Source organism: Fopius arisanus, unplaced genomic scaffold (genome assembly GCF_000806365.1).
Source record: "Fopius arisanus strain USDA-PBARC FA_bdor unplaced genomic scaffold, ASM80636v1 scaffold00001, whole genome shotgun sequence".
Classification (NCBI taxonomy): domain Eukaryota; kingdom Metazoa; phylum Arthropoda; class Insecta; order Hymenoptera; family Braconidae; genus Fopius; species Fopius arisanus.
The window spans coordinates 3,410,045-3,437,384 of record NW_011887740.1 but is presented as its reverse complement, the minus strand read 5'-3'; the positions used below and the strand labels follow the sequence as shown (position 1 = coordinate 3,437,384).

The 27,340-nt window shown below is 39.9% G+C and overlaps 7 protein-coding genes across 10 annotated transcripts in view; 2 read left to right on the top strand and 5 right to left on the bottom strand.

Moving 5' to 3' along the window:
• LOC105265290 (uncharacterized) overlaps nt 1–1,944 on the bottom strand; it is a 3,581-nt gene extending 1,637 nt beyond the window's left edge. The window contains exons 1-8 of the mRNA XM_011302706.1: nt 1,870–1,944; nt 1,538–1,776; nt 1,252–1,390; nt 1,037–1,185; nt 607–821; nt 325–516; nt 108–247; nt 6–38 (exon numbers count right to left, since the gene is read on the bottom strand). Of these exons, the coding sequence (XP_011301008.1) occupies nt 6–38; nt 108–247; nt 325–516; nt 607–821; nt 1,037–1,185; nt 1,252–1,390; nt 1,538–1,776; nt 1,870–1,944 (1,182 nt within the window). The remainder of the gene's footprint in view (nt 1–5; nt 39–107; nt 248–324; nt 517–606; nt 822–1,036; nt 1,186–1,251; nt 1,391–1,537; nt 1,777–1,869) is intronic.
• LOC105263045 (uncharacterized) overlaps nt 1–13,385 on the top strand; it is an 18,782-nt gene extending 5,397 nt beyond the window's left edge. The window contains exons 2-4 of the mRNA XM_011299009.1: nt 12,424–12,520; nt 12,694–12,771; nt 12,832–13,385. Coding sequence (XP_011297311.1) covers nt 12,425–12,520; nt 12,694–12,771; nt 12,832–12,993 — 336 coding nt within the window. The 5' untranslated portion in view covers nt 12,424 and the 3' untranslated portion in view covers nt 12,994–13,385. The remainder of the gene's footprint in view (nt 1–12,423; nt 12,521–12,693; nt 12,772–12,831) is intronic.
• mbc (myoblast city) lies at nt 2,168–12,425 on the bottom strand. Of its 3 annotated transcripts, XM_011298980.1 has the most exons (9): nt 11,756–12,425; nt 11,091–11,332; nt 8,437–10,791; nt 7,576–7,674; nt 7,207–7,397; nt 4,945–7,093; nt 4,596–4,711; nt 4,324–4,449; nt 2,168–3,902 (listed from the first exon to the last, which is right to left on the bottom strand). In XM_011298980.1, the coding sequence occupies exons 1-9, from the start codon at nt 11,790–11,792 to the stop codon at nt 3,227–3,229; spliced, it is 5,991 nt and encodes a 1,996-aa protein (XP_011297282.1). In that variant the 5' UTR covers nt 11,793–12,425; the 3' UTR covers nt 2,168–3,226. The 3 variants fall into 3 exon arrangements, with proteins under 3 accessions (XP_011297282.1, XP_011297298.1, XP_011297290.1); XM_011298996.1 differs by lacking the exon at nt 4,324–4,449; XM_011298988.1 differs by lacking the exon at nt 7,576–7,674.
• LOC105263053 (uncharacterized) lies at nt 13,384–15,192 on the bottom strand. The gene has a single exon (XM_011299020.1). The coding sequence runs from the start codon at nt 14,956–14,958 to the stop codon at nt 13,564–13,566; it is 1,395 nt and encodes a 464-aa protein (XP_011297322.1). The 5' UTR covers nt 14,959–15,192; the 3' UTR covers nt 13,384–13,563.
• Nucleotides 15,193–15,605: 413 nt separating this feature from the next.
• l(2)37Cg (RNA polymerases I and III subunit AC2 l(2)37Cg) lies at nt 15,606–16,447 on the top strand. The gene is made up of 3 exons (XM_011298933.1): nt 15,606–15,728; nt 15,797–15,897; nt 16,000–16,447. Exons 1-3 carry the CDS (start codon nt 15,711–15,713, stop codon nt 16,196–16,198), a joined length of 318 nt encoding a protein of 105 aa, XP_011297235.1. The 5' UTR covers nt 15,606–15,710; the 3' UTR covers nt 16,199–16,447.
• A 104-nt stretch (nt 16,448–16,551) lies between these two features.
• LOC105262987 (40S ribosomal protein S2) lies at nt 16,552–18,066 on the bottom strand. Its single transcript, XM_011298919.1, has 3 exons — nt 17,963–18,066; nt 17,154–17,505; nt 16,552–17,079 (listed from the first exon to the last, which is right to left on the bottom strand). Exons 2-3 carry the CDS (start codon nt 17,502–17,504, stop codon nt 16,582–16,584), a joined length of 849 nt encoding a protein of 282 aa, XP_011297221.1. The 5' UTR covers nt 17,505; nt 17,963–18,066; the 3' UTR covers nt 16,552–16,581.
• Nucleotides 18,067–22,909: 4,843 nt separating this feature from the next.
• mam (mastermind) overlaps nt 22,910–27,340 on the bottom strand; it is a 52,385-nt gene continuing 47,954 nt past the window's right edge. For both annotated transcript variants that reach the window (XM_011298892.1, XM_011298902.1), the window contains exons 4-7: nt 27,117–27,294; nt 25,176–25,523; nt 24,188–24,439; nt 22,910–23,787 (exon numbers count right to left, since the gene is read on the bottom strand). In XM_011298892.1, the coding sequence (XP_011297194.1) occupies nt 23,555–23,787; nt 24,188–24,439; nt 25,176–25,523; nt 27,117–27,294 (1,011 nt within the window). In that variant the 3' untranslated portion in view covers nt 22,910–23,554. The remainder of the gene's footprint in view (nt 23,788–24,187; nt 24,440–25,175; nt 25,524–27,116; nt 27,295–27,340) is intronic.

Here is a 27,340-nt window from a genome sequence, read left to right as displayed (position 1 = left end):
TGGAATAATTCAGCAAACATCTGGCCAGTGTCCGTTCCCTTCAGAGATTTAACGGAATTATCAGAATTTTACGGTGAATGAGTGACATCCAGAGGGAAAATACGAACCTCGGAGGAAAAGGGCTTTGAGCAGCACTCGAAGGATGCGATGTAGGCTAGTCTGAAGAGCTCATCCCAGCAAGTGGCTGTGACGTGACAGCCCAGGGCATCACAGAGGTTCAGAAGTGCTGGTCTGACGATTGATGAGACTGTCAATAATCGTAATTAAGCGCAAAATCAGTTATTAGCTGTGTATAATATTTGAATAGTGTTAAAACACATTTACTCTCATTCGTCTGGATGAATCGTCGGAGCCAGTCCTTGAGGTGATGTGCCCCTTGGCTGTGACGTGCAGCAAGGCCCTCGGGGGACCACCAGAGCACGACATGATCCAATATACCGGATATTGCGGCCCATACGACATGTTGATAGTAATCCGAGAGCCGTGTCAATGCACTTTTTTTCACCTTCGTCTCACCTGCGAAGTCCCGTGCATTAAATAGTATTTCATTATTCGCAGGTTTTCGCACGGAGTGCAATAAAAGCGGTAAGAGCACATACTCCTCACCTCGGCAGTCATACTTGATGTTCTCCATCCCGAATAATTGCGGGTAAATTTCTCGTATAGCATCCATGAGTTTATCCACGTGGAGAGACTGATTTTCCACGAGGGTCTCTATACTTTCCACATTTTCCGAATTCACTGGGTCAATTTTATCGGGATTATTCTTCTCGGTTGGGAGTGCGATGTCTCCTGGTGGAGTCATGTGCTTTGTCAAGGCGCTAATTCAGAAATTAAATTAAAATGATTTTGAAGCATCCGGATATATATCAATCGTTTAATGTCGGTTCAATATTTTTCATGAAAAATACTATTTTTTGTCCGTAGGGAATTATTTTGAGGCTTCATTAGAATGTTGTGTAGAAATTTGATGAAAATTTAAGAGAAAGTCACGGGACTCCAATTTTCGGGGGAATGTTTAATTATGAACATTTACCGGTATATTTCAATACTCGAATTTTCAGACATTTCCACATCCCAAGATTGCGGGGATTTCATCTCTTCTTCATTCCTCGGTTGATAATTCATGAGGAGACAATCGATGAGTTCGTGGCAATTCTCTTCCGCTTTGTTTTTCGCTAGGACCTTCCGACAAAAATTTGTCAGTCATGAGAGAAAAATTGTTGAGAAGAGAATGCTGTAAATGTTTACTTGTAGGATTCTGGTAACTGAAATTTTCTTCAAGGGCTCCAGCATCGATGGACAATCGTTCGAGTAAATATTCACTGATGTGGATTGTGAGGAGACATTGCAGTCTAAATCAAGGGCATCATTGTAAGCCTTGACGAGTCTGCTCGATTATTTAAAATAAAATCAGTAGGTTTCGTAAAAATACCCCTCCCGCCGTAACACCAATCTTATGCAAAATGCAATAATTAAACAAGAATTTGATTTTTATAGATAAATTCCATTCAAATATTTCAACCCCGGTACAGACCCAAATAGAAGTCTCGTGAATTTTCCATCGTCCTTACAGCAGTCCACGACTATTTCAAAAATCAAATTTCTGCAGAATTTTGCGACGATATTGAGAGACCGCTTCACTCTGGATGCTAAATACTCGACTTTATACCTATACACTCGATTAGTAATGACCAATTTTTCTTTGTCCGACCAAATCGCGGAGTAAGTCTGAACAAGTACTCCTAATTGTTTCGTCTGTTGACGCAGAAACACCTGTAAGAACAGTCGAGAAAATGCTCACATTGTCGATAATGCCAAATTATCCAGAAATAATTCAGGGAATTCTCAGAAAATCAGCTTAATTACTTCCTTATCAGGAATGCTCATGGAGCCCTGCACATCCTCAATTATCATGGCGATATCTCTGGCGCATTTATCCATTGCCTCATTCAACGCGACAACATGATTAAACCAACTCTCCAAATCAGAACTCATAAACGGCAACCACTTGACAATATTCCCCCGATAATTTCCCGACCCCTCCATTATCAAATAATAAACTCCCAACAATCACAAAATAATTCGATGAAACAGCAAAATGCACCAAACTGTTTCGTCGTCAAGGAAACACTCGGTGTGAACGAAAAAATTTATTATTCAGGTTGTAACTAATACAGACACCCAATCTCATATTAATGAACGTATAAAATTTGTTTAATTGGTCCCAAAAATAATACAATAACATTTTCACTAATGATAAAACCAAAGTTAATAATTGATCAGAAAAATGGCACTACGATTAATACAAAAAGGAGAATACCTACAGTCCAGGTTTCTTGTAAATAAGTTATATAAAATTATTATATAGCTATATAAATTTTCTCTGTAAAATCATTACGCGTTCTTTGGCTTGAACATACGAACTCACTGTCAATGTTCTTATTATTCCAATAAATTAATAAATCAATGTGACCACGAGTTGAAACAATGTACAACGGTCTACACTCATATCTATTCCCCTAAAAGGCCTTGAAAGTATCTCAGCATTGCGTTTTCTTAAGTTCATCTAAATTTTCATAATGATTATTAGGAAGTTCAATTATCATTATCACGTAGCACATTGACATATCTTGTCGAGTCGATTAGATTCAAAATGTCATGTCGGAACTATTACTCTTGTGCGTAACATCGAATAACCACCGGACGGTAACAATCATCGTTATTTATATCTAAAAAGAGTAATTAATGCGCAGAGGGAGTAAATTACGCCATTTCGAATCAAATACCTTCTGATTCCAATATGACAGTTTTTTTTTAACGAAAACATCTTAATCATATAAATCCCTTCATCTTCAACGTATGCTTCAATAATTCCAAATGCATGCAATTATCGAACTTCCCTTTCAATTATAATTAAAAAATTAGGCTATTAAATTCGCGAATGAGTGAGTCATTTAGTGAAAAACGAAATAGTCATAAAATCCTGAATTATCGTCGTAAATTTTTCCCTCTGCAGGAATTCGGATTAGAGCACGTGGAAAACAACAGGAGGCAATTGTACAAAAATAAAGTACATTGTTAATACGTAATGGCACACCGCCGTTACCCAATAAACGATTATTTTGAGTTATACAAAAGGTACATATAAAAACACCTTCGTAACTGTCAAATGGCAATAAATGTTCCGTAAAAAGTTCTCCAAAAACATTGATAAATCTAAGTGTCAGGCGATTGATGAGTCCTGCATGATGTTGGCCTCATCCAGACGAGCTATCTTATGCTTGAGTGGACGTTTAGGTTTAGGAGGTGGAGTGGGTGGCTTGACAGGGCTCTCGATGAAGCCCTGATCGTAGTCCTCAGGCTCATTATCGATACTGTCACATGGGGGAATGGAGCTCTCCTGTGGAAGATTGCAATAATCAGCCTCCCTCATTTTTAATGGCAGAGGAGGCGGTGGATCGTCCTCGGAGGCTGTACTGTCAGTTGTTCCCACACTGTCTCTGTTCTTCCTGATGTCCTCCTGACTATTCAAATTTCTCAGGTAATATCCCTGTGACTGACCAGACCATCTGCTGCTTATTCTGCGCTCCTTCTCCACTTCGGAGCGCAGGGGACGAGAGGGTGTGAGCTCCTGGCGAAGTTCAAATACTGGGGGAGATGTAGCTGTCGCCACTGGTGATGACATCGACGAGATTGGAGATGTCACTGGGGAGCTCGATACCTCTGGAGTCGTGTACCACTGGGATGTCGATTCTTTCAGATCTTTACCCGCCGTGGCGTCCGATTTCCGAGAGCTTCTGCGTTTCGAGTCCTTTTTCTTACTCGTCCCTGTACTCGATGCACTCAGGGCCTTGTGCAGGGACGTGGAAGATAGGATGTGAGAACGGACTGAACTATTCCTGGAAAAATGAAAAATGAATTTTTCATTGTTAGTACCGTGGAACTGTTCGGTATTATTCATTTTGGTAGAGTGATGAAAACGAGGAGAATCATTCAAGGAATTATTTTTTATTGAACAGTTTTTTTAATAGGTTTTTATTACGGTGGAAGATAATTAAAAATTGAGGTAGGAAATTCATTCCGCTAGGTACAGGTTTCTCTTTGGCATTATTTTTCAAAATAAATAAATGCTCTCACTCTCTTTCGCACCGGTATTATTCAATTCGTAATTATTTATAGTTATTAGCAGGCAATCGTTGTTAAAAAATGAGGTAATAAGTAGAGGGAAATAGAGATAGATTTCGAGCGTAAAGTTCCATTCACAAGCATCTCAAGAAATTTTTTCATTTTTTTCTCGATTTCGTTGATTTATCATTTTACCTTGTTAGAGTGGCGTTTTGTACACCCGCATTATTTGTACTGTTGTTAAAATTGAATGTTGCGAACGATTTGAGTGTCGCAACTTGTGATCTCGTTAGGGAAGATACTCTGGACCGCACACCGGAACTAAATCACAAAATGGTAAATAAAAAGGCGACATAAGAGGTTTAGTGGACAGCCCGGTTATTCTCTCATCCACCTCTTTGCGGAAATTAACCAAAAATTAGGAAATAAATGCGGCTTAATGAGGATGATGATGATAATTAACTTACTCGGATGTGCTGACTATACTCGTACTGTCAGAGAGACGATGGGAGTCCCCTCTGTTATGATTATGCCTTCTCATGGTTACGGGCTGAGTCATCGCTTCAATTTGAAGATCACACGTCTATAACATCCATCAAACACCCAGTTTAAATATGAATTGATCATTTAAATAAGCGACAAATGCATTCGTAGATTATTTTCAATGCATCACTATACAAAAAAGAATTTTATAGGCAATACTCTTATATTTTTTTCATAACTAAATATCAATGAATTTAATTGTACAAAAAATAAGTTCCAGATAACCATTTGCTTTGAGAATAAAGAGTTATCACAGGTATCAACATTACTTACTCTCTTGCCATATTTCGCTTCAACCTGTGTCTTCATAGCCACGAAGCACTGCTCGAGCCTCTGATGAAATGGTGCGAGCTCGAGAGGTGCCCTGGCTTTATGAAGTTGAACACCAACTCCGAGCAAAGGAATCTGCTCCGCAATCAAACTCTCGAGCTTCAATAAATCAGCGCTCTCGTTTAAATGGCTCTCCTTATATCCCTGATTGAGAAAAGCCTTCTCGTAATTGTCAACGCCCCCCATAACAGCAGGATCGAGTACCCCATTGAGTTTCATACTCAGCGGATTCAACGGCAGACTCATATCGGATTTATGAGCTACGATGAGATCCCTGATTGCAGTATTGGTTGCCTCCATCGTCTCAATGGCATTGCTCAGAGGACTGACGAAATAAGTATCAGTAGAAACAACGGGGCACCACCTGAGTATCCCAGGAAGTGGATGACTCGTGCATAATAGTGTTCTCTCAAGCCAGAGCGAAGCGAACTCATTACTATTGGCACTGGCTTTGGAATCACGACAGCTTCCATCTGAGTTCTCCTTCTCAAGACTCGCCTGACTCGTGATCGAGGTGGTGTCCCTCTTGGGAGCAGGACGAGAGAACCTGAACATCTTGACATCATTGACTCTGTGGTACCTGAGAATAGCTTCAGCAGTGACAGGCTTTCCACTGAGCCGATGCCTCTTCTCATTCATCACAGGATCTACCTTATTGATCTGCACATACTGACTATTGGACTCCATGATCTCATCAGTGGGTGGCGAAAGCCTGTTCATCTTTTCGACATTGGGCAACTGATTCAACGTTCTCGAGCAGAAATCATCCAGCCTCTCGTACTCCTTTCCTCTGTATATGAAGACCTTATTCTGGAGGAAGGGAGGATGTCCCCTTCCATAATATGCCACTCTGAAGTATTCCGGCTCCGGTCTAAACTGCTTGACAATGGCATCGTAAAATTTGGCCATTCGCTTCAGTAGGATTGAAAGTTGAAGGTAATCGAATGTCTCCTCCTCGTATTGAGCGACGAGCTCTTTGCAGACCCCCAGGGCGCACTCCCACATTTTCCCCTTGTCAAAATAATCGATCATGTCGTTGTAGAGAGCCTCTTTGAGTTCCCTGTGAGTATTGCATGCGGGATAGCGATTTGAGCGGAGAAGTGGAGGTAGTGCCTGATCGCTCCAATCTAATAACTGAGAGTGAAGCTTCAAAGTGTACGCAGCTTCTGTGTAATTGTCACATTCCAGGTGGAGCTCGCACAATTTATTGACGTACCTGATGTACATCTCCTTGCGATTGATCTCTGAGTAGAACTCGAGGAGATTAACTGTGCACATCATACGGTGCTCCTGGGATTCAGCGTGAATGATGTCCCGGTATTGAAGGAGTCGCTCCATGAGTTTAGCGACTGTATCCACGAACCTTAAACCCTGGTCCCGCAGCTGGGAGTGACCCTCGCACAATTCACCCATCACTTTTGTCCACAACGAGCAGAACTGCTCATCACCTCTTCCACCCTCTACCAGTATGTCCAGTTGAGCAATCATCTCATTCTCGTATTTATTGAAATTGCCTCGCATGTGTTTTGGCTCGCGCTTAGTGTCGCCATAGCCTTCGGTGATGCGGGATGAATAAAACTCACACTGCATCATGTCGAAGAAAATGGGAATAGTTGCTTTACGAAGTTCTGCCTCAGGAATCAGAGTCATCTCGAGGATGGGACCTACCAGCCCGGGTACGAAAAGGATCTTGTGAAGGCCCAGGTTGAACCACATTGAACGAATCTCGAAAGCCGTCTCTCGACGCATGTCGTTATAACGACTCACGATTCGATTGCGTTTTGAAGGTGTAAAGTTCTCCAGTTGCAGCGGGGGCTGCGTTAGAAAAGCTATTGCACAGTGGAAGAAATTGGACCACGCCTGTTCCTCGAAGTCCTTGAAGTAATAACTGCGGATCGTTACGGAGAAGTACCGTAGACATTTTAGGATCACGCTATTCTGAAGCATTATCATCTCACTCCAGTCTGGAGGGAAGACTGGCTTTGAGACGAGGTCCTGGAAGACCATCAGGATCTCCATCAGGAAATCCAATAAGTCACACGGGGTCGCGAAGTGGTTCGTGTAAACCTCGTAGTGATGAGTGGTCATTTGTCTAGGTATAGATAATTTTTTATAAAAAAAAAATAAATGTGAAATCTCCAGATCTGAAAATCTGAGGGAGATAAGGGATGGGGAGGCAAATTTTCGTTGAGCAATTAATTTTACCTAAATATTGAGAGCATCACGGATACTAAATTTCCTACGAGTGGATTTTCCCTGTCCATGGGAATAATAGTTTGTATAACAGTCCTCAGCGCTGTTATCATAATTTCCTTGACATCCGAGATAGTGGAACCCACGTCCTTCCTGAACGTCAGTTCAAGAATATCCGACAAAATCTTAACGCACAATTCCACCTGCGGATCAAATCCACTGGTTCAGGAATAAAATCAATTTCAAAAACTACACTACTCTTAGAATTGAATAAAAAATAAATCCAAGAAATTAAAGAGATGAAAAAAATGAAACATAATGAACGAAAAAAATGTGCCAATGCGTTTTTTTGTAGATACTACATCACCATCAGGAAACTACCTCCTCAGAATAGCCACGGTGTTGATTCAGGCGATGCCGATTCTCACCAAGGAGTCTAGCTACCTTAGCCACACTTTTTCCAGACGTACTTGACAGTCCCTTTAATACGCCGATTACACCAAAACCAAACCAAACCATAAAAAAAATAAAGTACAACAAACATAATCCCCCAAACATGTTAATTTCAATTTGTCTATGTCTAAATCTGTAATGAAGTGGTGAAGAGGAAGATTACAAATGATTTTACATATCCATTGATTCATAAATTCCCCTCAAACGTTTTCTGTCTCAAATATTCGCGGAACCTAGTTGAGATTGATTTATTAATATCGAAATGGAAAAATGATGCAGAAAGCCAATTGAGTCGTAAGTTACTCGCCATATATGACAATTAAATATAAAACCGATATACGCTCTCCCTTTGATATAAAAAAAAAAATAATCTCCCAACAATTTTATTCTTTCAAAATGACCCGAATGCCATTTTTTCGATGGAAAAATTTCAAACATGTAGTTCAGAATTTATTATGTTTTTTCGTTGTTCTTGTAATGTTGCAAATTAATGTGTGTTTTATTGAAATATTATAGCTGTAATATTTCAAGTTGTGTTATTTTTAGAGATAACCGTTCCCAATCGCTAAGCCGATCTCTCACCGCCTCACTACATCCTCCAAAATCTTCCCCCCAAATATCAATTACTCGTGCATAACGTGCGCTCAGATGAATTATAGCATACAGCATGCAGTTAATCACTACTGATTGAATCCAAAAACGTGTTAAAAGTAATTAATAAAACTCCAAAGAGAAAGAAAAAAAATAAAGAAAAAATTCCATGATCATGGAGATGGAAGTATTACTCACCTCCTCCTTGGCCTCGAGAAGATCCCTGACGAGAACAGTAATCTTCGGCAAGAGAATGGCCCTGCAGTCAACATTGAGAAAAAGAGGACTGTGAACAATATCATTAACAGTCATCATCTTCTGCTTGGTGAGCCTCCCAGGTGGCAGAGTTATGAGGAGCTCCGTCAGAATGACACTCAACTGCTTTCCACTGTACACCAACAATAAATGAGGAATAGTAGTGGGGAAGTATTTCAAACATGCTCCCTGAACCAGCAAAGTGCCATCGGTCTCATGCCTCATGAGATCTACAATAGATTTGAGCAGATCTGTGAGAGTCTGGGAGAATTCCTCCTCATTCTGTCCCAACTCAGTAAACAGCATCCTGGACTTGACAATAAATCTCATGCAGTACTGCAGACTTTTCATAGTCTTCAGTAAAATATCCCGCTCCTGTCCATCACTGGACTGACAACTGGCTCCATCGATCCTTTTCCTCAGTACAGCAATGAGTTTTTTGTACGCAAGAGTAGCCGAGAAGCTGTCGGATATGTACAGATCGAGAACTGGTTGGAAGTGCTGGTACTTTCTGTCGGAGACAAGTCCAATGATATATAAAATACACTCGAACACCATGTCATCGTAGAAATCACAGTCAGAGTTGCTCATGAGGATATTGAAAAGAGCATCCAACACGTCCTGCAAAAATTTAACGACCTCCTCCCCATCAACCTTCATCAAAGCAGCCAAGGATTCCTTGAGATCTGTAGGTTTGCTCGCCCAATTCAGCAAACCCAGTAGATCAACATTCTGCGTGAGCTTTGTAGAGCAAACATTGGTGGACAGCAAAAAACTATCTTTAGATGATAAACTCAAAGCTCCAATGCCGGGCTTTTTCTCAGAACTAAATTCCACTAATTCAGCACGAGTCGATGGCAACTTGAAGTACGCAATATCATTCTCCTCGTATTTTTTATTGTCAATCTTGTAAACTAGCAATTCATGCTGGGTATCTTGCAGGGTCGTTCCATTACGCTGCATAAGTCTCACGTAACTCAATGCAAATGGCTTTTCGGATTTGTCCTTGGCCTCATTGGAGCTGCGATGCTTGAAGGTAAATTTTAAGTGAGCCTGTTTGAATTCTTCAATTGGAACCGCTATCTTGAATGTCTCGCACCATCGTGGCTTGTCCTCGTGGTAGTAAATAACACTGTGGTACTCATTGATTGAGGGAGTACCTCCACCCAAAGTCATGACACCTGGAATTGGTAGACCGTGTTCGTTGCAGACTCTCACTGTTACCTCGACATTTTTGTCAGTGGATTTCGAGCCTTTGCTGAACTCACCAGAGACGAGAGTGAGGTAAAGATCGTTTCTGACGTCTCCAGGGAGGATCACCTCTGGAAATCCCATCTTCCTGGCTATTGCCACATTCCCCAGGACCAGGTGGGGATATTCGTCACGGACCTGTTTCGTATCACCTCGCAGGAGCTTCAAGCTCGTCCATAGGCCTTGACCTCCCACTGGGATTCCATTACCTCCAGTGGACGAGGACTTGAGGGTTCCTGCTTCCTTCTGAGCGAGGATTCGTCTCAAGGTGCCATCGAGGCTCTCCTTCTCACAGTGAACGAAGGGAATAAAATGGTGATGCTCAACGTCACCCTCGAGTTTTCCTGTTATGTAAAGGGTGATGTCCATGGCAGCCACTCCGAAGGGTCTTCTCATACTGTCAGCACTGGACTTGCCCTTGTGGTTTGTCTGCTGGACGATGGACGAACGTCTGTGGTCTACCTCCTTTGCCTCCATTCCCCCGACGCGGATTACGTAACAAACGAGGTAGACTTTGTCCCTGGAGAGGTCCCTGGAACCCAGATCTGTGAAGAGGACTCGCAGATTATGCAGTTGGTCGATATCTCTTGCTAGACCTTCTTTGCTCCAGGAGACGACGTAGTTCTCGGTGATTGCCCGGTTTTCTCGGCCATCGTAGAGTGTAAGCAGGAGCTCCACGTCCTCCGACATTTTACAAACAAAGTTTCTAACGCTTACGAAGAAGATATGTGAGTAGACTGGCACCTGTGGCTTCAGCGGTTTCTTCTTTGTCTCTGTGGCCGCTCTACGAATCCTTTCGGCTGCTGTCTCGTGGTGGTAGTAGAGCTGAATTGTGCTGGTTTCCTCTGGATGCAAAATGTTACCGTGTTCGTCACGCACCACCATGTCTAGGCCTAATAATTGATTTCCTGTGTCAATACGTGAGGTTGCCAAGCACTTCATGTCTTTCAGCTCGTCCACTGTTAGTTTACCACTTAGGATCTTCGATCTGTGGCCGATCAGCTCCAACATCTGCTGATGAATCAGCTTAAAGTTCTCGGAGTTTGTCTGGAAGAGGATTGAGACCGAGAATTTTACATTTTTCATAATCATCAATCACTCCAGAGATTGTCACACAAATAAATTAATAAAACAGAGTAAAATATAAGTTAGAAGGATCGTAATTTTATTTCATGAACTTCTGAGAATTGTTGTTTCAATAAAATGGGCCATCGATTAATAAAATTTGATGAAGGGATGTTTGTGAAATAATCTGCAGAATTGTTATGGCACAGTTGACTTCACTACTGAGTTAATGAGGAAGACAGAGGGTGAGGGAGAATCATCGACCGATGGACAATATTTACCACGTATAAATGTTTCCAGTGATGACCCCATTCGCGCAATACACTGGTTATCTCGTGCATTAGGGCTTCCATGATCCTCGATTGAGGAAGAATATGTGCATAGGACTTGGGAAATATTCCTCTGGTGCCCTTGTACTTCGTACAACCGAAGTACCAGTCGTCAGTCTCCTCCAGGATCTGAACAACATCACCCACCAGGAGCTGCAGCCGGTGTGGACCATCTTGCCGATAGTTGTAAATGGCTGTTGATCAAAATGATTTAATTAGTCAATTTCCAAATTATCGTAACAACTTGAAATCCTTCTATTGTCATGGAGAGAGAGATAGAAAAATCATGACAAGACTGTTTACTTCGAGATAAAACATGAGCTTAAAAAAATCTCCCCGAAGATTGCAATTTCGTAATTTCCAATCAATTGAGATACTCCCGCTCTCCCATTCAATCTCCACCTCCACAATAATGCCTAACAATAGTGATAACAATCCTTAGGAGAGTTGTCATCCCCCCAAGTACCAGCTTCTCCTAAAAATATCCTGATGCACTGGATATAAGAATCTCTCTCCCCAAGACACCACCCAGGATGTTGAAGACAGACACAACCACAACTTCACAATCATTATAAGTATTAACCTATATAAACTCCTAATGATAATCTTGCACTCACCCACGGCAAGATGCTGGCCGTTTTCCTTCCACACCATTGTCACAGTGACAATCAGCTAGACCACCTCATCTAACCTCAGCCTCGGATGAGCCCGGAGTCAAAAAAAATCCACCCAATCGATCAAAAATATATCCATTAATCTGGCACATCTAAACAGTAAGAGTAATAAAAATTTGACGCTCGTAGCGCTGTCTCTAGCTGTCGAGCATTTGGTACCCGAGTGCCTTACGAGTAAAAAATGCCTAGCGTACTCTCGACCAACACTAATGCACTCTAGTTCATTGACGTGGGACTGGAGGGGCCATCAGCAGGGGATAACACACCACGTTTCTTATATTCTCTAAGAAAAATAAACGTCTCACGTACGAACAACTCTTGCTCCCTTCATTGCTAAACAATAAGGCGTGTCAGCATTTGTCAGTGTGTGGTATGACTTAGCTGTCATTGCTGAGCATTGGCAATGGCATCGATGCGTCACATCGGTAGCATGCGGTAGTTTAACCACACGTTAATGGTTATGAATGTCTTATTGAAAAATTCTTAGTCACATTTTTTTTTCTTTCACGACCTTCGGACGAAAAGTCCGTTAATCACCATTCATTGAGGATGACCTATTGCTCAATTAGTATTGCATGATTTTGATAATTTCGGATGGTCGTTAATGGCAGGATGACTGGAAGGGAGGAGAGTAAGGATTTCATCCTCATCGATGGGAATGATAAGGATCTGGATATTTGCAGACATGAGGACGAGCTGATGAATCGCGTTTGTATTTTTTGCTGTAGTTTAGACTGCGTTTTTACGTGTTATTGATATTAATTACTTTCATGGAAAAATCGAAAAAAATCTAAGTTTTGTGATTTTCTTTGCTGTTTCTGTTGCCCGCAAAAATTTTATAATTTATTGGTTTATGAGTGTGAAGTACTTGCTTTGTGCAGGTATGGAGGCTCTCGAAACCGCCGTCGGAGATGAGGTTGAATGAACCCACGATAACCGCCCGACGAATTTATCGTCAGGTAGAGTTTGAGGGAGGAGAAATGAGAGATTGAGTTAACTGTTTATTCAAATAATTGTAGAATCGCCTTATCAGGGGTACTGACGCATCCGCTCGTCAGTCTGCTAGTGATAATGCCTCGGAGGAGGGTGATAAGGGGAGAGGAGTTGAAGACCCCTGCGGATGCTGCGACGTCTGCCCCACTCGTCACATTCGTAGGAAAAAGTGCATGAGTAATGAATAGTTTTTGTAATGATTCAAAGTAAAACATTGCCCTGTGAATTTGACGCAATGTCCAGCCGGAAATGCATTCAGGAGCTGATTTCCGGTGGTTGTGAATAAAAAATATGTTAACATGACTATGACAATTTTATTTTTATTCGAATTAGTGGATATTTAAAAAAACTACTGCATTTATGACCAAAATATCATCTTATGAGTCAGTCGGCGACATGAAGAATGTATTTATAAATCCATTTCCGGCGATTTGTCACGAAATATTGGTTGAAAGTCTTGAGAAGAAAGAAAATCTCGATGCAAGCCTTTTTTCTTATCCAAGTTAATTTTTTACAATGCATTGAATCAACAGAAACTATCAATTCAATAAAATTAGTAAAAATATCAAAGATTGTTTATTTTTTATACAAAATATTTCGATGTTGTTTATAAAGAAGAGCCTATGAAAAAAATTGATGAATTTTCAAATAGTATCGGCGACAATCGATGGATGCACGAAAAAATCTCTTCATTTTAATCTCTTCATTTTAATTTTCCTCTCGAAGAAACTTCAATGGGCATAAAATGAGTCGATCAATCACTTAGAAAAGTCAATAAGATCGGGGGCATCAGCCTGGCAAGGTTGGTTATACCAAGGATCATCGAGCTCCCAGAGATCACGAGGGAGTTGTTCCCGACCCCTGGGGGGCCGGTACTTGGGAATAGGTGGATACTTATCAATATTAAAGAACTTCTCCAGTTCCTCGACGTCATGCTTTATCGTCGAATGAGGATAGTACATGGCTTCAGATCTGAGGCCGGCCCTTGGCTGCACCCTGGGCATGGGGGCCTTGACCCTGGACTTGCATGGCATCAGCGAGCCCTGCTCGTCCTCCTCAAAGGATATATCGGCATCCATAATATTCTGGTAGAGCGGTACATCGAGATCAAAGTCTTCCTCCTGTGCCGCCTGCCGGAAACGTTCCTCTATCCTCTTCTCCTGCTCCTTTCGCGCCCTGAATTCCCTGGCAGCGATGATTGCCGGATGATCACGCCCGTACTCCAGGTGGAATACCTCGTCATCAGGGTCTGGTATTCGGTAGATTTTTCGCCTCGGCGGTGAGGGCGGCGGGGGCTCTTCGAACTCCTCCAGAGGCAGTCGATCAATATCGAGAATACCAAGATCAGAATCAAGTCCAGGTGCGGTGACAGCGGCGAGTTCCATGATGAAGTCCCTTCTGGCCTGCTGGAAATCGTCGAGCTTCTCCTGGACAGCCACGGCCTCCGCAGCTTCCTGATCATTGAGGTTCTGACTTATCATTTGAATAGAGCGGTTCAGGCTGGCGTGTGGCGATTCTCCTGCAGGACCTGCGGCCGCAGCAGCAGCAGCCATCGCCTCCTCCTGCTCCTCCGCTGGCACTATCTGCACAATCGTCACCCTGTCCTCGTTGACGACCCCCGGGGGAATTATAATCTCTTCTACCTCGCCATCACCTACAGTAACCGCCTGAACCACCTCCGCATTACCCGCTCTTGCCTGGTGACGACTCTCCTCCAGAATTTCTGCGGCTGCCGCTTCGATCTGCTCGGCTCGTGGAGGCTGTGATCTCCGGCCCGGTGCACGACGAGGACCTCGACGTCGAGCCAATTGCGCCTCCCGTTCCGCCTGCTTCTTGCGCTCCTGCTCATCGATGAGGGCTTGCGCTTTTGCCTGACGTGCCATCATCGCTTTCGTCGGCTTCGGCTTGTTGAAGACGACTTTCCGGGGTGGCCCTGGAGCCGGGTGGAGCTTAGCAAGATTCTGCCGAGTTCGAGATGGCTGACGTGCCTCTGGTCTTGCCTCTGCCCTGGCCCCTGAACCCCCTGCAACCCCTGCACCACCTGCAGCCCCTCCCTCTGGCACCACCACTGCCACATTTTTCGCCTCTCGCAGAAGTTGACTTTTCGTTTTTCGAGGACGTGCACCCAATGCCCTGCTCTGTCGCCCAGCCATCGTCCTTTCAGGGATTTTTTTAAACAATTTTTAACATACTTTTTCTATGGAGATTCCAAACGATTAATTTTTAATAGCAATTTTGATTCTCGATTAGTTCATGGTTTTTTTGGATTTCAGGATTGAACCCGAGGATTTTTAAATGTTTGAAGACATTATACGGAAATTTTGACGTTTTCTTGTTGCGGGGGAAGTGACTGAAATGATTTGAATGAAATTCTTTTGTTTTAGAGCTTCAATTTTGGGGACAGGAGAAACAAATGCTGGAGAGTATTCATATCCATTTTTTATGCATCTTTATTAAAATTTTTTTTTCAATTATTAAATCTAAAAAATTGCATTTTTTAAATTGACTAGAAATTATATTTGAAATACTCCCACAATCTCTAGAGTCATGATTTCAAATATTGCTTTATCCGAAAAACCAGTGATTTAAATAAAAGAACCGTTTGATCCTTTTTTTTATTTAATAATGAGTGACTTTAAAAATTTTCTGTTGCGCCATCTTCTCAGTGAGGCAGTTACCGAGTCGGCTGATGGGCAGACACCCCTATTGCGTGTGGCGCCATCCCTCTCTTGGGGTGCAGTACTACGATGCCTCTAGGGTCACTCACACCCCCAGAACTGTTCTTGTTCTCTCCCGCGCCAGATGCTGTGACGATCACGTGACATGATCAGAAAGTGCACGTGTGTTTGTTTATGTTATCTGGACATACATAATTTACAGTGAGAATAATAAGGGAAGAAACATCATGGGACGATTAGCAGAGGTATGTTCGATAATTGAAAAACCATAAGTTCCTCTTCTGTGTGAAATAAAAAATTCACGTGCAATTAGATCGCCGGTGACGCTGCAACGGGGGATAAATCCCGGACATTCGTCTTCCAGGATGAGGGCCACACACTAGGAAACGTCTTGCGATCTGTCATCTCCCAGTAGTAAGTAAATGAATTGCATAGGATAAATGAATTCAATGATAAATAAAAATCGTCAATTGTAGAACACCTGAATTGAAATTTTCATTGCTCTTGTATTTGCAGTCCCGACGTACAATTTTGTGGTTATACTGTGCCCCATCCCTCAGAGGCGAAAATGCACTTTAGGATACAGATGAAGAGAGGAAGAGCTGTCGATGCCTTGCGACAGGGCTTGGAAGATGTTGAAAAATTATGCGATCACACCACCAAAACATTCACTCGAGCGTGGGAGTCTTATAAACAATCTACCTCTGTGGAATGAAAAACTGCTTCAATACAAAAATCAATCGATCCGATCAATTTATCACAGATTAATTCGTAACTTCTCAAAAATTTTGTAACAATTTGAATTTCTTTTGTATTTAATTTTCTATTAGAGGGAGAAGAGGAAAATACACTATTTTTTTTTATTGTAAATTTTTGTTTGAATGTTATTATGTTCCTAAATCGAAGTCAATTAAACGGATTTTATGTTTTAATAAATAGATTAAAAAATTGTATTATAAATTATTTTTCGTTTGCATGACAGAAGCATGACGAATTCCTTAATATTGTTGATTCCCTAGGGGCAAAATGAATGAAGGAAGCAATAAAGAGTTTGAAAAAACAACTAAATTATGGTCTCCAGTGTGACTTTATTAAAAATTATGAGACAACTTCAGCAGACCGCTGGTTGGTAACGGGTCTGTGATTCTTGGACAGCCAGTCAGCGTGTTCTTGGTAAGGAGCCTCAGATAGAGGCATATCCTTCCACAGGTCTGGGGTGAGATAAGCATAGGTCTTGGCAATGCCAGCGTAGGTTGCCTTGGCGAAATTACCAAGTGTGCAGGTAGATCCACGTGCTGATGTGTAGCAGTCCTCAATACCAGCCATCTGGAGGAGTTTTTTGGGGACTGGAGCTGAGACAATGCCAGTACCTCTGGGGGCAGGGATCAGTCGCACCTGGACTGATCCACACTTGCCTGTGACCTTGCAGGGTACAGTGTGGGGCTTACCAATCTTGTTACCCCAGTATCCACGACGTACTGGAACGACTGAAAGCTTGGCCAGGATAATTGCACCACGAATAGCAGTTGCTACTTCCTTTGAGCACTTAACACCGAGACCAATGTGCCCGTTGCTGTCTCCAATTGCTACGAAAGCCTGTGAAATAAATAAATAATGAATAAATCTTCTATAAAGGGGAAAATCGAAAATATTCACTATCTTGAATTGACCTTGAAACGAGTACGCTGACCAGCACGAGTTTGCTTCTGAACAGGCATGATCTTGAGCACCTCATCCTTGAGAGATGGCCCAATGAACTGATCAATTATCTCGTACTCCTTGATGGGTAGGGAGAAAAGGTAGATGTCCTCGAGGGAGCGGATCTTGCCATCTCTCACCAGACGTCCAAGCTTAGTAACTGGGATCCATTCCTTCTGGTCCTCCTTTCCACGTCCACGGCCTCGGCCTCGTCCACGACCACGACCACCTCGACCTCCACGACCTCCTCGGTCGCCTGCCCCTCCACGATTACCAAAACCTCCACGGAAACCACCACGAGCGGCTGGAGCTGCGTCCGCCATTCTGATTGACGAGGAAAAAACACATTATTCGAATAATCACGTTTGAACATTAACAAAAAAAAAAACTGAGAACATCTCAAACAACTTTTCATTAACTCAAAAAAATCGTTTAAAGATGACAAAAAAATCAGGATTCCATAAAAATTTTTATATTTCAAACATAAATATTGTCCTGCTATAAAAAACACGGAGATTTTCACTCGTTAAATTTCATATTCTTGCGATATTTTATTGCAATTAAGAAAATTATTTAGTTCCTCGGAGCAGTGACAGGGGATTTCTAACCTCATTCATCGCACTTGCACGTGGCATTGGATTTAGGTAAAAAGTTGATAAAAATTTGAAAATTATTTTCAATTTTCTGCACCACCGTGATAATTAAAAAATTTGAGGCACTCCAGTTATTAATTTTACACGTAAAAACGAGAGTATGGGCGGGAAAATAGTGGAATACTCACGTTATTCCTCTTTCTGTTGAGGGGCCCACGAAAGAAAGAACGAATTCCAGCAAACTCGTCAGAGGGCGTCATATTTCCGCCACTCGGTCATTTCCGGAATTGAAATATGCCAGGGAGACATGAAAACATGAAAAAAAAAAATAATGACGAAAAATAAAGAAAAACAGCTAATCGCATATAAATTCGTTTATTGTTATAATCATTATCTGTATAATATATTTGAAACAATATTATTTCTACAACATTGCATAAAAATATACAAAGACATGAAAAAATGTCTCGACTCTCGTACAATAAAACATTGTTTGTGAATAATTTTTCCACTGATACATATTTCATTTTGTCCATTCAATTGTAATCAAAATTGTCAACTCATCGTTTTTGTTCAGTTTATTTTCTGCACTAATTTTCAACATTTCTCTCCATTAATTATATTAATTGATCTAATCCTGAATAATCTGATTCCATAATTTTCCATTACTTAATAATACAACTTAATAATTCCAACTCATTGAGGGTATTTTCAACATCAGCCCGAATAAAAAATAAGAAAACATGTTAATTCATTCTCAGAAAGCTTAAATAATAGGTACTGAACTCGAAAATTAAAAAAAAAACTTAAAGAAATGTTTTGTTATCCTTCATTTTTTGTTTATTCTTTTTTTTTGGAATGCGCTGTACTTCGAATATAAATTATACACATAACGTAATGCGAAAAATATATAATGCATTATATAGGCACGATGAAAAATTTTCTCTGAAATAAATTGATAATGCGTTTTTTTTACATTTCCCTTACGCAGACCTTCTATTCGTCAATATGAAGTGCGCCTTTTTCATCTTCAATGAGAATAACAAATTGTACGACATTAGAATTTTCGTTTTCTCGGTGAGATCATCAGCCAAATGATAACAATAAAAATAAGTAATGTTATATTCACTTAGCGATAAAGATAATGACAAAAGAAAATGAAATTACTCTGATAAGTAATCCTGATCCAGTTGTGGTGTCAGCCACGTTTATATACACACTGTGTATCTTTATCCTTTACTTCCTCAAAAATTTTCATTATTCAATTATTACTAAACTTTACCATATTCTCCTCCATTCACATTAGCAACATAAATAATAACGTAATGCTGGTATTTACAGGCTATCCTCACGCTTTCGTTTATTCATTTAATTATTATTTATTTGAAACGCCCCCGTTCTGAGTCGTTCCGTAACTTTATACCATGATACGTTGGATACACGTGTTCGTAAATTTCCGCTTTGAATTTTATTCCCTCTTGCTGTGAAAAAAGTGCATAACTTCCAATTACCGTCAACTTCTGCCGGAGAATAAATGAACGCGTCTATTATCGTTATTTTACAACTATATATCACAATTATTAAAAAAGTAAGAAACCGATGATTTTGGGATCGTATGGTACCGTAACGATGAGAAGCGAGAAAATTACGATCACGTGTAGTCTTACTCATTTTCTTCTCTCATATCCCTCGAACCAATGATATTTACAAAATACCGAAACGAAGGTCCCCCTATTCATGCAGAAATACTGATACAACGGGATGTATCGATTGATCGTGTGTTTAGGTTGAGCCAGCACTGAGAATTTTTTTTAAATTTTTCTTGATTTAAATACGAAGGTGAGTAATGCTTCTGATAATTTCTCAATAAATCTCACAGCAATAGCCTATGCTAAATCAATTCATCCTGATCTGTAGTATTTTATTTTGCCAATTAAATAATTTAAAAAATTCAGTAACCAAAGGGTAAAGGGTGAAAAGTAAATTTAGGTAATAGGTAAGTATTCCAGGAATATCTCTCAATCTCAATGGGATAGGGAAATCGTTGTTGAAACCTTTTTTGTAGCTCTTATTTAGCTCTATAAAAAAAGGTCTTGAGAAAAATCGCTATCTCCTTTAGCTCCAGAGATACTCCTCGAAAGTTGGAGTAGGCAACATATTGACCTTTCGACTTTTACCTCTTCGCTACTAAATTAAATAGAAAAATTTCTGTTAAGAATTGGTTTTTGAGTTTAGCGGCCTTTTGATAAAAAAATTCAAAACGGATTCATCTCTCACAGCTTTTTTTCTAGAGAGTAATTTCACATAAAATTCTTCGGCGTAAATATATCAATTCACTGTCCGATGAATTTTTATCTTCTCATCAGACAAATTATTGCAAAAACAAGTAGAATTTGAGATTAAAACTTGAATATTGTGGAAAATGCATTATTTTGGGTTGAACCTCGTAATAGTGAAATGTATTCACGACGAATGAACAGTTAGTCGCGTAAAGTTGCGGAGGCACAGTGGATCGTTCATTAAAATATTGAAAAGTCTAAATAAATGAAGAGTTGAGGAGGCAAGATGGTAGAATTATTCGGAGGATTTTCCTCTGGTAACCCTCTCTCTGGAGTTCCTGCACTCCTATTTTCGGGTCTAGTTTCTCCCTGACCGTGATATTGATCCTCTTCCCTTTTACCCCATGCGCTACCGTCAGACGTCTCTCACCATGCAACTCGACATTTGCCATTTACCATTAGGATCAATCGCGATGTAAACGAAAGACAAAATGAGATCATCACTTAGTAGATCGTAGATCGAATAATTTCAGTTAGATTAAAAAAAATAACTCGATTGACGTGAGTAAAAAGCATCAACGTATTTTTATTTCTCATAACAGGTTAATTTTCAACATTCTTTTATCCTATACACGAATGCCCAGATGTTTTCCTTCACTGTATATAAAATTATTTTAAATATTATAAATAATTGGCTATAGATTTTTTCACCCTTACATCCAATAATAATACCATTTTCATCAACGTAACAGAGAGAGGAAAATTTAGAATAAAAAATTGTTAATACAATAGAATAAATCACGATCCACTGTAACATTCGATGAAAGCACCCGCCATTAATGTTGGTCCCCTATGCTCAACTGAAAGTCTCCACATTTATAAGTCTCACGTTCATTAGGTATTCACGTGAGATGCCAATGAAAAAATTCTCATATCGTCATATCCTTCATAATGCTCAAGCATCAACCACCGAATTTCGAGTAGTTACCTTCGATCAACTATGCTCTAATCCCCTGGTTTTTTGATTTACATTAACACTAGATTGACGTGAGAATCAGAGCACCTGTCTCATTAATCCTCAAAAACTAGTTCAACTTCATGTTTCCCATGATTTTTGTTAATCAGTTCCTTATCGTCGTAAGATTATGTTTCGTGGCCCCCATATTTTACAAAAGACAATACCATTAAAGATCGGGCATTACACAATTGTCATTAAATGTTCTACCAGTGGCTCACGTGGATACTGTTGCAACTCGATAGCTTAGTCCTCCATTAAACCCACAGCTTTATAATCGGTAATTAGATAATATAAACTATGTTTTTCTCATTTCATTCTATCCAACAATTCCCCCATAACTCTAGGTCTAGACTCGTGTAGTTCTATTGTTTGAAATCGATGTGTTTCTCGTTTTCTTCAAATACGAAAAGAGATATTTCTTGATTGCGAGACACCCAAAGTGGGCTTCCATGGAATGTATATATCGTTATGCATTTTTGGGAAGATTTAGCCGCATTGCAGATCCGTCACTCGACGGCGACATCGAACTGACGAGTGAATTCATTAATTCGTATATAAATTATTTGAGGATAAATAAACAACACGTATTGAATTTAGCCAACGTATCATGGAGACAAAGGGAGATTTTCACCCGCGAGTGCAGGAAATAGAGAGAATTATTCAGCTGTTCCCCTCATGGAAAACAAAATTTGAAAACGGTTAAGAGATGTTACAAGGAGTAAATACAATGGTATTTGTCCATTACGCGATGCTTGCGAGTCAGGAAGAATATAGTTCGTTGCGCCGAGAGTGGAAGCTGCCCAAACTGACGACTAATATTGCCACAATATTTTTATTTCAATTGCTTGCGAGACAACGCATTCGAGGGCTTTTAAATAAATTACGGAAGAGTAGTCAAATGCGTTTTATCGCATTACGTGGACAACAATAATTTCCTCTTCATCCATCACGTGATGATAATTCACTCTCTATCTCAACCTAAATGTAAATTAGGTTTGGCTCCTTTCGATAAACTTGCTACTTACTTTTTACGTATTTACAGGTTTAATATTTTGCTTTCTCGATTAAATGTAGACCATACGACAATTTTATTTATTCTCGGCTGATTCAATTACTTTATCTATTGGGTTTATTCGTTCTCGGCAAGAAACTCGCAGCGATATGCGCGATTGCTCAACGAAAAGAAATTCATAATTAGTTTATCCTCTCAGGTGTTTCCTATAATTGACTTTATCTTAGCTTAATAGATTTAGTGATCACGTTGGGTACGTGCCATCCAAATATTCTTCTATCATAGTTTTTTTATTTATTTTCTGTCATAGTACACGAACCAATCCCCGATACTGTAATAATGACGGGAAGAAAATATGAAATTTGTCACATTTCATTCGATTTCGTAAGTATTGGGGACCATTCAAAGGAATAGCAAAGTGGTAAAATGAATTGAGCCTAATTTTACTGTTCTGCCAAAGGAAGAAATATAAACAAACGTGTGAATCCACGTTAGAACTACACTGTAATTTTTTTAATTCCGATATATAATGATGTTAGAGAGTCAAAAAAATTACAAGCACAATCGATTTTGTGCTGCTAATCAACGAAAAACATTAATTTTCTCACAATGTTCTTTCGACTCCAAGGGACAGAAATATGCATTGACTTCAAATTTGTGTCAAGCAGATCATGAAAATAACTCAAACCATATATCATAAATCACGTAACAAATTAATAACTCAGAAATTTTTTAAAGCTACACCGCGCTCTTCGCTTATATAAATATATAAATATTGATTACTTAAAAAAATTATAGCCTTTAGAAGAAAATTTAATCAGCTACAAAAATGTTTTTCCCTGCTTTCACCTCCAGTCAATAATTTTTGGGGCGAACAGATGATTAAAAAAATGTTAAAAACAACTTTTCTCACAACTCACTTTACCACTTGGCCACTGCTTTGATTGTGGATGTTGACGTTCTCTCCTTGCAACTCAATAATTATAAGTAACACGATTTTTCATTTTTATTTATACGATCCTAGCTACTGTGAAACGTGGCTAAAGAGTGTTGAAAAAAAAAATGAACGTAAAAGTTGCATTAGAGTACCCGTCGAAGGGGCATCGTCGATACAGGTACTCTCAGATGCCCAGAGAGTCAGAGGGGAATAAGCGGACACAAGGGAATTTGATGATAATTTCAAGTGTTGCCACTTTGATCGTCAAATTTTGCATTATTTTTACATTTCAAAGGGGATCATTGTGCACTTTATCGGTCTCCACCTATTCATCCCCCCCTCTGTCGTTGCTACGTAGAAAATAAGAGATGAAAAAGATGAAATTGACTAAAGTGTGATTGCCTAGTATATAACAGCCTGCCTTAGACACACTCGGTGGTCTCAAATCGATCCAACCTGTCTGGTCAGTATGAATAGGTGATTCATCTTTAATTTAGTTTACGATAATCTAGATTTCTTTTTAAAATTCTTTGTTTATAGTATATCGAGATTGAAACCTGCCGTTGAGTCGAGAGAATTTAGGAGCTCTTGGGCGCTAAAATTTGATGTATCACCAGAGGGAAGATTCTCGAGAAATTCAAGACTAAAATCAGCTGCTGCTACTGATGGATCCGAGGCTGCGGTGACTGGTTGACTGTGCTGTTGAGGCATATTTCTAACACCTGGACTACCACCACCATACTGCTGGTGTGGATGCATTGGAGAACCTGGACAATTCATAGAAATTTTCATGTAGACTGAGAAGTGGATCGAGAGCCTCAAAGTATCTCACTTGCACAAGCTTTTCGGTGGATTGTTATTTTACACACACGGTGCCTTCTTTTAATAAGAATAATTCTCATGACATTTCATCATTTATTCCATCAGTTCCAATACTAGTCCTCCAAAAAAAAATAATTCATCATAGCTGTTTATTTCTCCACGGATTTTGAATTAATGTGAAATAATCATGATAATTGTACAACCGATCGATTGCGCACCCTCCGCGTCCCATAAAAAAATGGCACGTCTGTAGTAGAATATATGTTTGAAAAAATTGTGGAGTACTTGAGGAGTAAATAGAAAGTAAAATTCACTCAGATAATATGAAAATTCATCGAAACATACCAGTTCCACCAGTCGACACCGAACTAACAGACGATGATTGGGACATTTGCATCTGCATGGACATCTGATTGTTGCTCTGCTGCATTGCCAGAGTTTGATGCTGATGCTGCTGAGTGAGTAATTGTTGCATCTGAGAATTGTTTCCCATACTGCCACCCCCCATTCCGCCGCTCTGTGATCGAATTAGCTGTTGGTGTTGCATTTGGGCAGCGTTCATTTGCATTCCACCCGTGTTGCCCATTCCAAAACCACCTGGATAAATTCATAGTGACAGCGGTGATGAAAACTTTGACAGTCCAATTGAAACATCGTTCTTAATTCTTTAACTATTTTGAATAAAGTTTGTCACTCTCTTGAGAGAGAATTGGGCCTTTCCATTGAATACTTTTAACACGAAAATTTGTAAAATCGAAAATGTGAAATAAATCAGAATAATGCTTGATTTCAGCCCATTCCATAAAATTTGATAATTCTGATGATGTTTCACGTTTTGATCATAAAATAATTCAATAAAAGACACAAATGTGAAATGAACTGAATTAAACTTCAATAACTCTAAAAGTTTGGGCTTTTGTATTTACAGCTTCCATTTCACAATTTAAAACATAAATAATAAACACAACGCATTATTTATTCCACCGAACCTCGTAACATTTAACAACTCTCATCTTTCAATTTCGAATAATAAAGTAAACCAATATAAACGCAAATGGTAAAATGAGTTAAATGAATTCCCAATAATCCCCAAATTTGGGATATTAATATGCTTTTATTACGCTTGTTGAAAATAAAAAAACGATAATGTAATAAACTAAATGAATCGTTTAATCAAGCTCACACCGAATATTTAATAACTCTCTCCGTAAATTTTCCGGAATAAAACAATTCAAAGAAAAACCCGAAGATAAAACGAATTAAATAAATCATCAATAATTGCAAAGTTTATGGCTCGACGCAGGAATGTAAGAATTAATGAAAGTAAAATTACCTTGATGACTCTGTTGATTAAATTGTGGTCGTGCCTGCATCTGTGGCTGGAAGCCCTGCTGCTGCATGAGTATATGACGCCATTCCTGTTGTGCACCACGACCAGCGATACTATTCCCAAGACCATCGGTTGGTCCAACACTGACATTAGGCGGCCGTTGGTTGTTAGTCCTAGGATAACTTAGTCTCTGGTGCATTTGATGCATACCACCTATCGCTGCCAGCCCACCAGCACCACTTCCACCACCACCCGGTACAGCACCACCACTCGTCATGTACATATTTCCACCAGCTGCGTGGAGAGCCTGCTGTTGCTGTTGCTGGGCCATTTGTGGCCTCATCATAGGACCTATTAAATATTTAAAAACGCATTTCAACCTTCAATCCACTATTGTTCAGTTTGTATTCACACTTGCACAGAATCACTCTTCAAATTCCAAGTGAGAGGACCGTAACATTTTTTATGAACTCTTCGAAACTGAATTAGTTGATATTGTCGACGTCTTTCCCTTTATTGCATGGGGGAATGATTTGAGAGAAAAACTCGGATAACTTATGAAAATTAATACTACTAATTAAAATAAGTACTACTTGCAGGGAAATTTATGTTGGTGTGCGTATACGCTTGAATTGCATAGATCCGGAATTTTCGCCGGTACTTTACATTTTACCACATATTAATTACTGAACAATTCTCCCTATTTGATAAGTAGGAGAGAGAAGCGCTCCGCACGCGCATAATTAAGTTGTAATTTAACCATATTTTAAATATATAACGGCTGTCATTATGTTTCGATTTGAAGAATTGAAGAAACGAAATCAGGGCCATTTCTTAAGTGTGACATGAACTCAATAGGAATTACATTTTTACAATTATTTTTACAACCGTAGGTTTGCATACCATGATATGCAATTGCAATAAAATATCATGATAAATAATGTATAGTAATTTAGAGCGATTGATTTAGCCTCATTCTGAAATTAAATCTGAACTAGATGAGTTCGACCGGAAACATTGAGACAGTTGACTTCAAGTCAAAGATTCGAGATAGACGGCTTGAATTCGAAATCTCGACACGCACGCGTTTAAATCATTTTTCCGCATTATCCGAGTTTTTCTAGGACCCGTCAACGTCAATCTATTGCACGCAAACTTCACAGCAGGTGATCGTACAGTGATTTTCAGTATTTAAGCAGTGAAGTGGAGAAATGAACTAGTCGATTTTACTTCATCCGTGATTACAGACTATCTTGGAATCTGAGTAGATAGCGAAATTTTTCTAATAGCTTTCTTTACGGTGAAAAATGAGAGCCGCGGAGAAAATCACGATCTCTCTTAGATTCGGAGATATTCCCCGAAGAATCGAATGGAAATCGATCTGATGTGTATCGGCGCACCGTTTCAACTCTCATTTATACAATTTCCATTGAATCGTCAGCAAATCAGTTAGAGGAGTGATCAAAAGAGGCAAAACTTTCCATTCAATTTTTCTCAGCGAACAGTTGGGAATCCAATGACGAAGAGCGAAGAATTACTTGCTTATAATTTAATTATTCATCAACGGAATCAAAATATATGTACCCGCCGGAATTTTCAGATCGACGACTATTCTCCAATTTCTCCAACTACCACTAATTACCAAGAATAACAATAACAATAGTTAAGATAAAATGACAAAATTCCATGAATCGTTTGATAATTCACTGGCCCGTTGTTCAGGTCAGCAGTGCGCTATATCTTCTCATTGTCTCATTTAATTTTGCTGCGACTTGCAGTGAGTTATTAAAACGAAATATCAAGCCGAGCTCATGTCCATGAAAAAGTTGAGTGATTCTGTTGTGCTGCATCGGCAAAAGCCAAGTCCAAGTGAAATTGACTTATCTCGTTTTGCCACTTGACAATTGGAATGTGAATAAATGAATAGGTCATATGTAAACTCACCAGAAGGAGGCATTGATTGTTGCGTTACCCTGCGAATAGGTCCAGCATTTTGGAATCTCGTCTGTTGACCCATTCCTATACCAGCGTGAATCATTTGCGCCTGTGCCGCTTTGTACTCTGGAGGTGGTGGTCTCACCCCCGCCATCCCTCCCGTCATGTGCTGCTGATGTTGCATCACCTTGACAGAATAAGGAAAACATTGGCATCAGCGAATGGCTGACAAT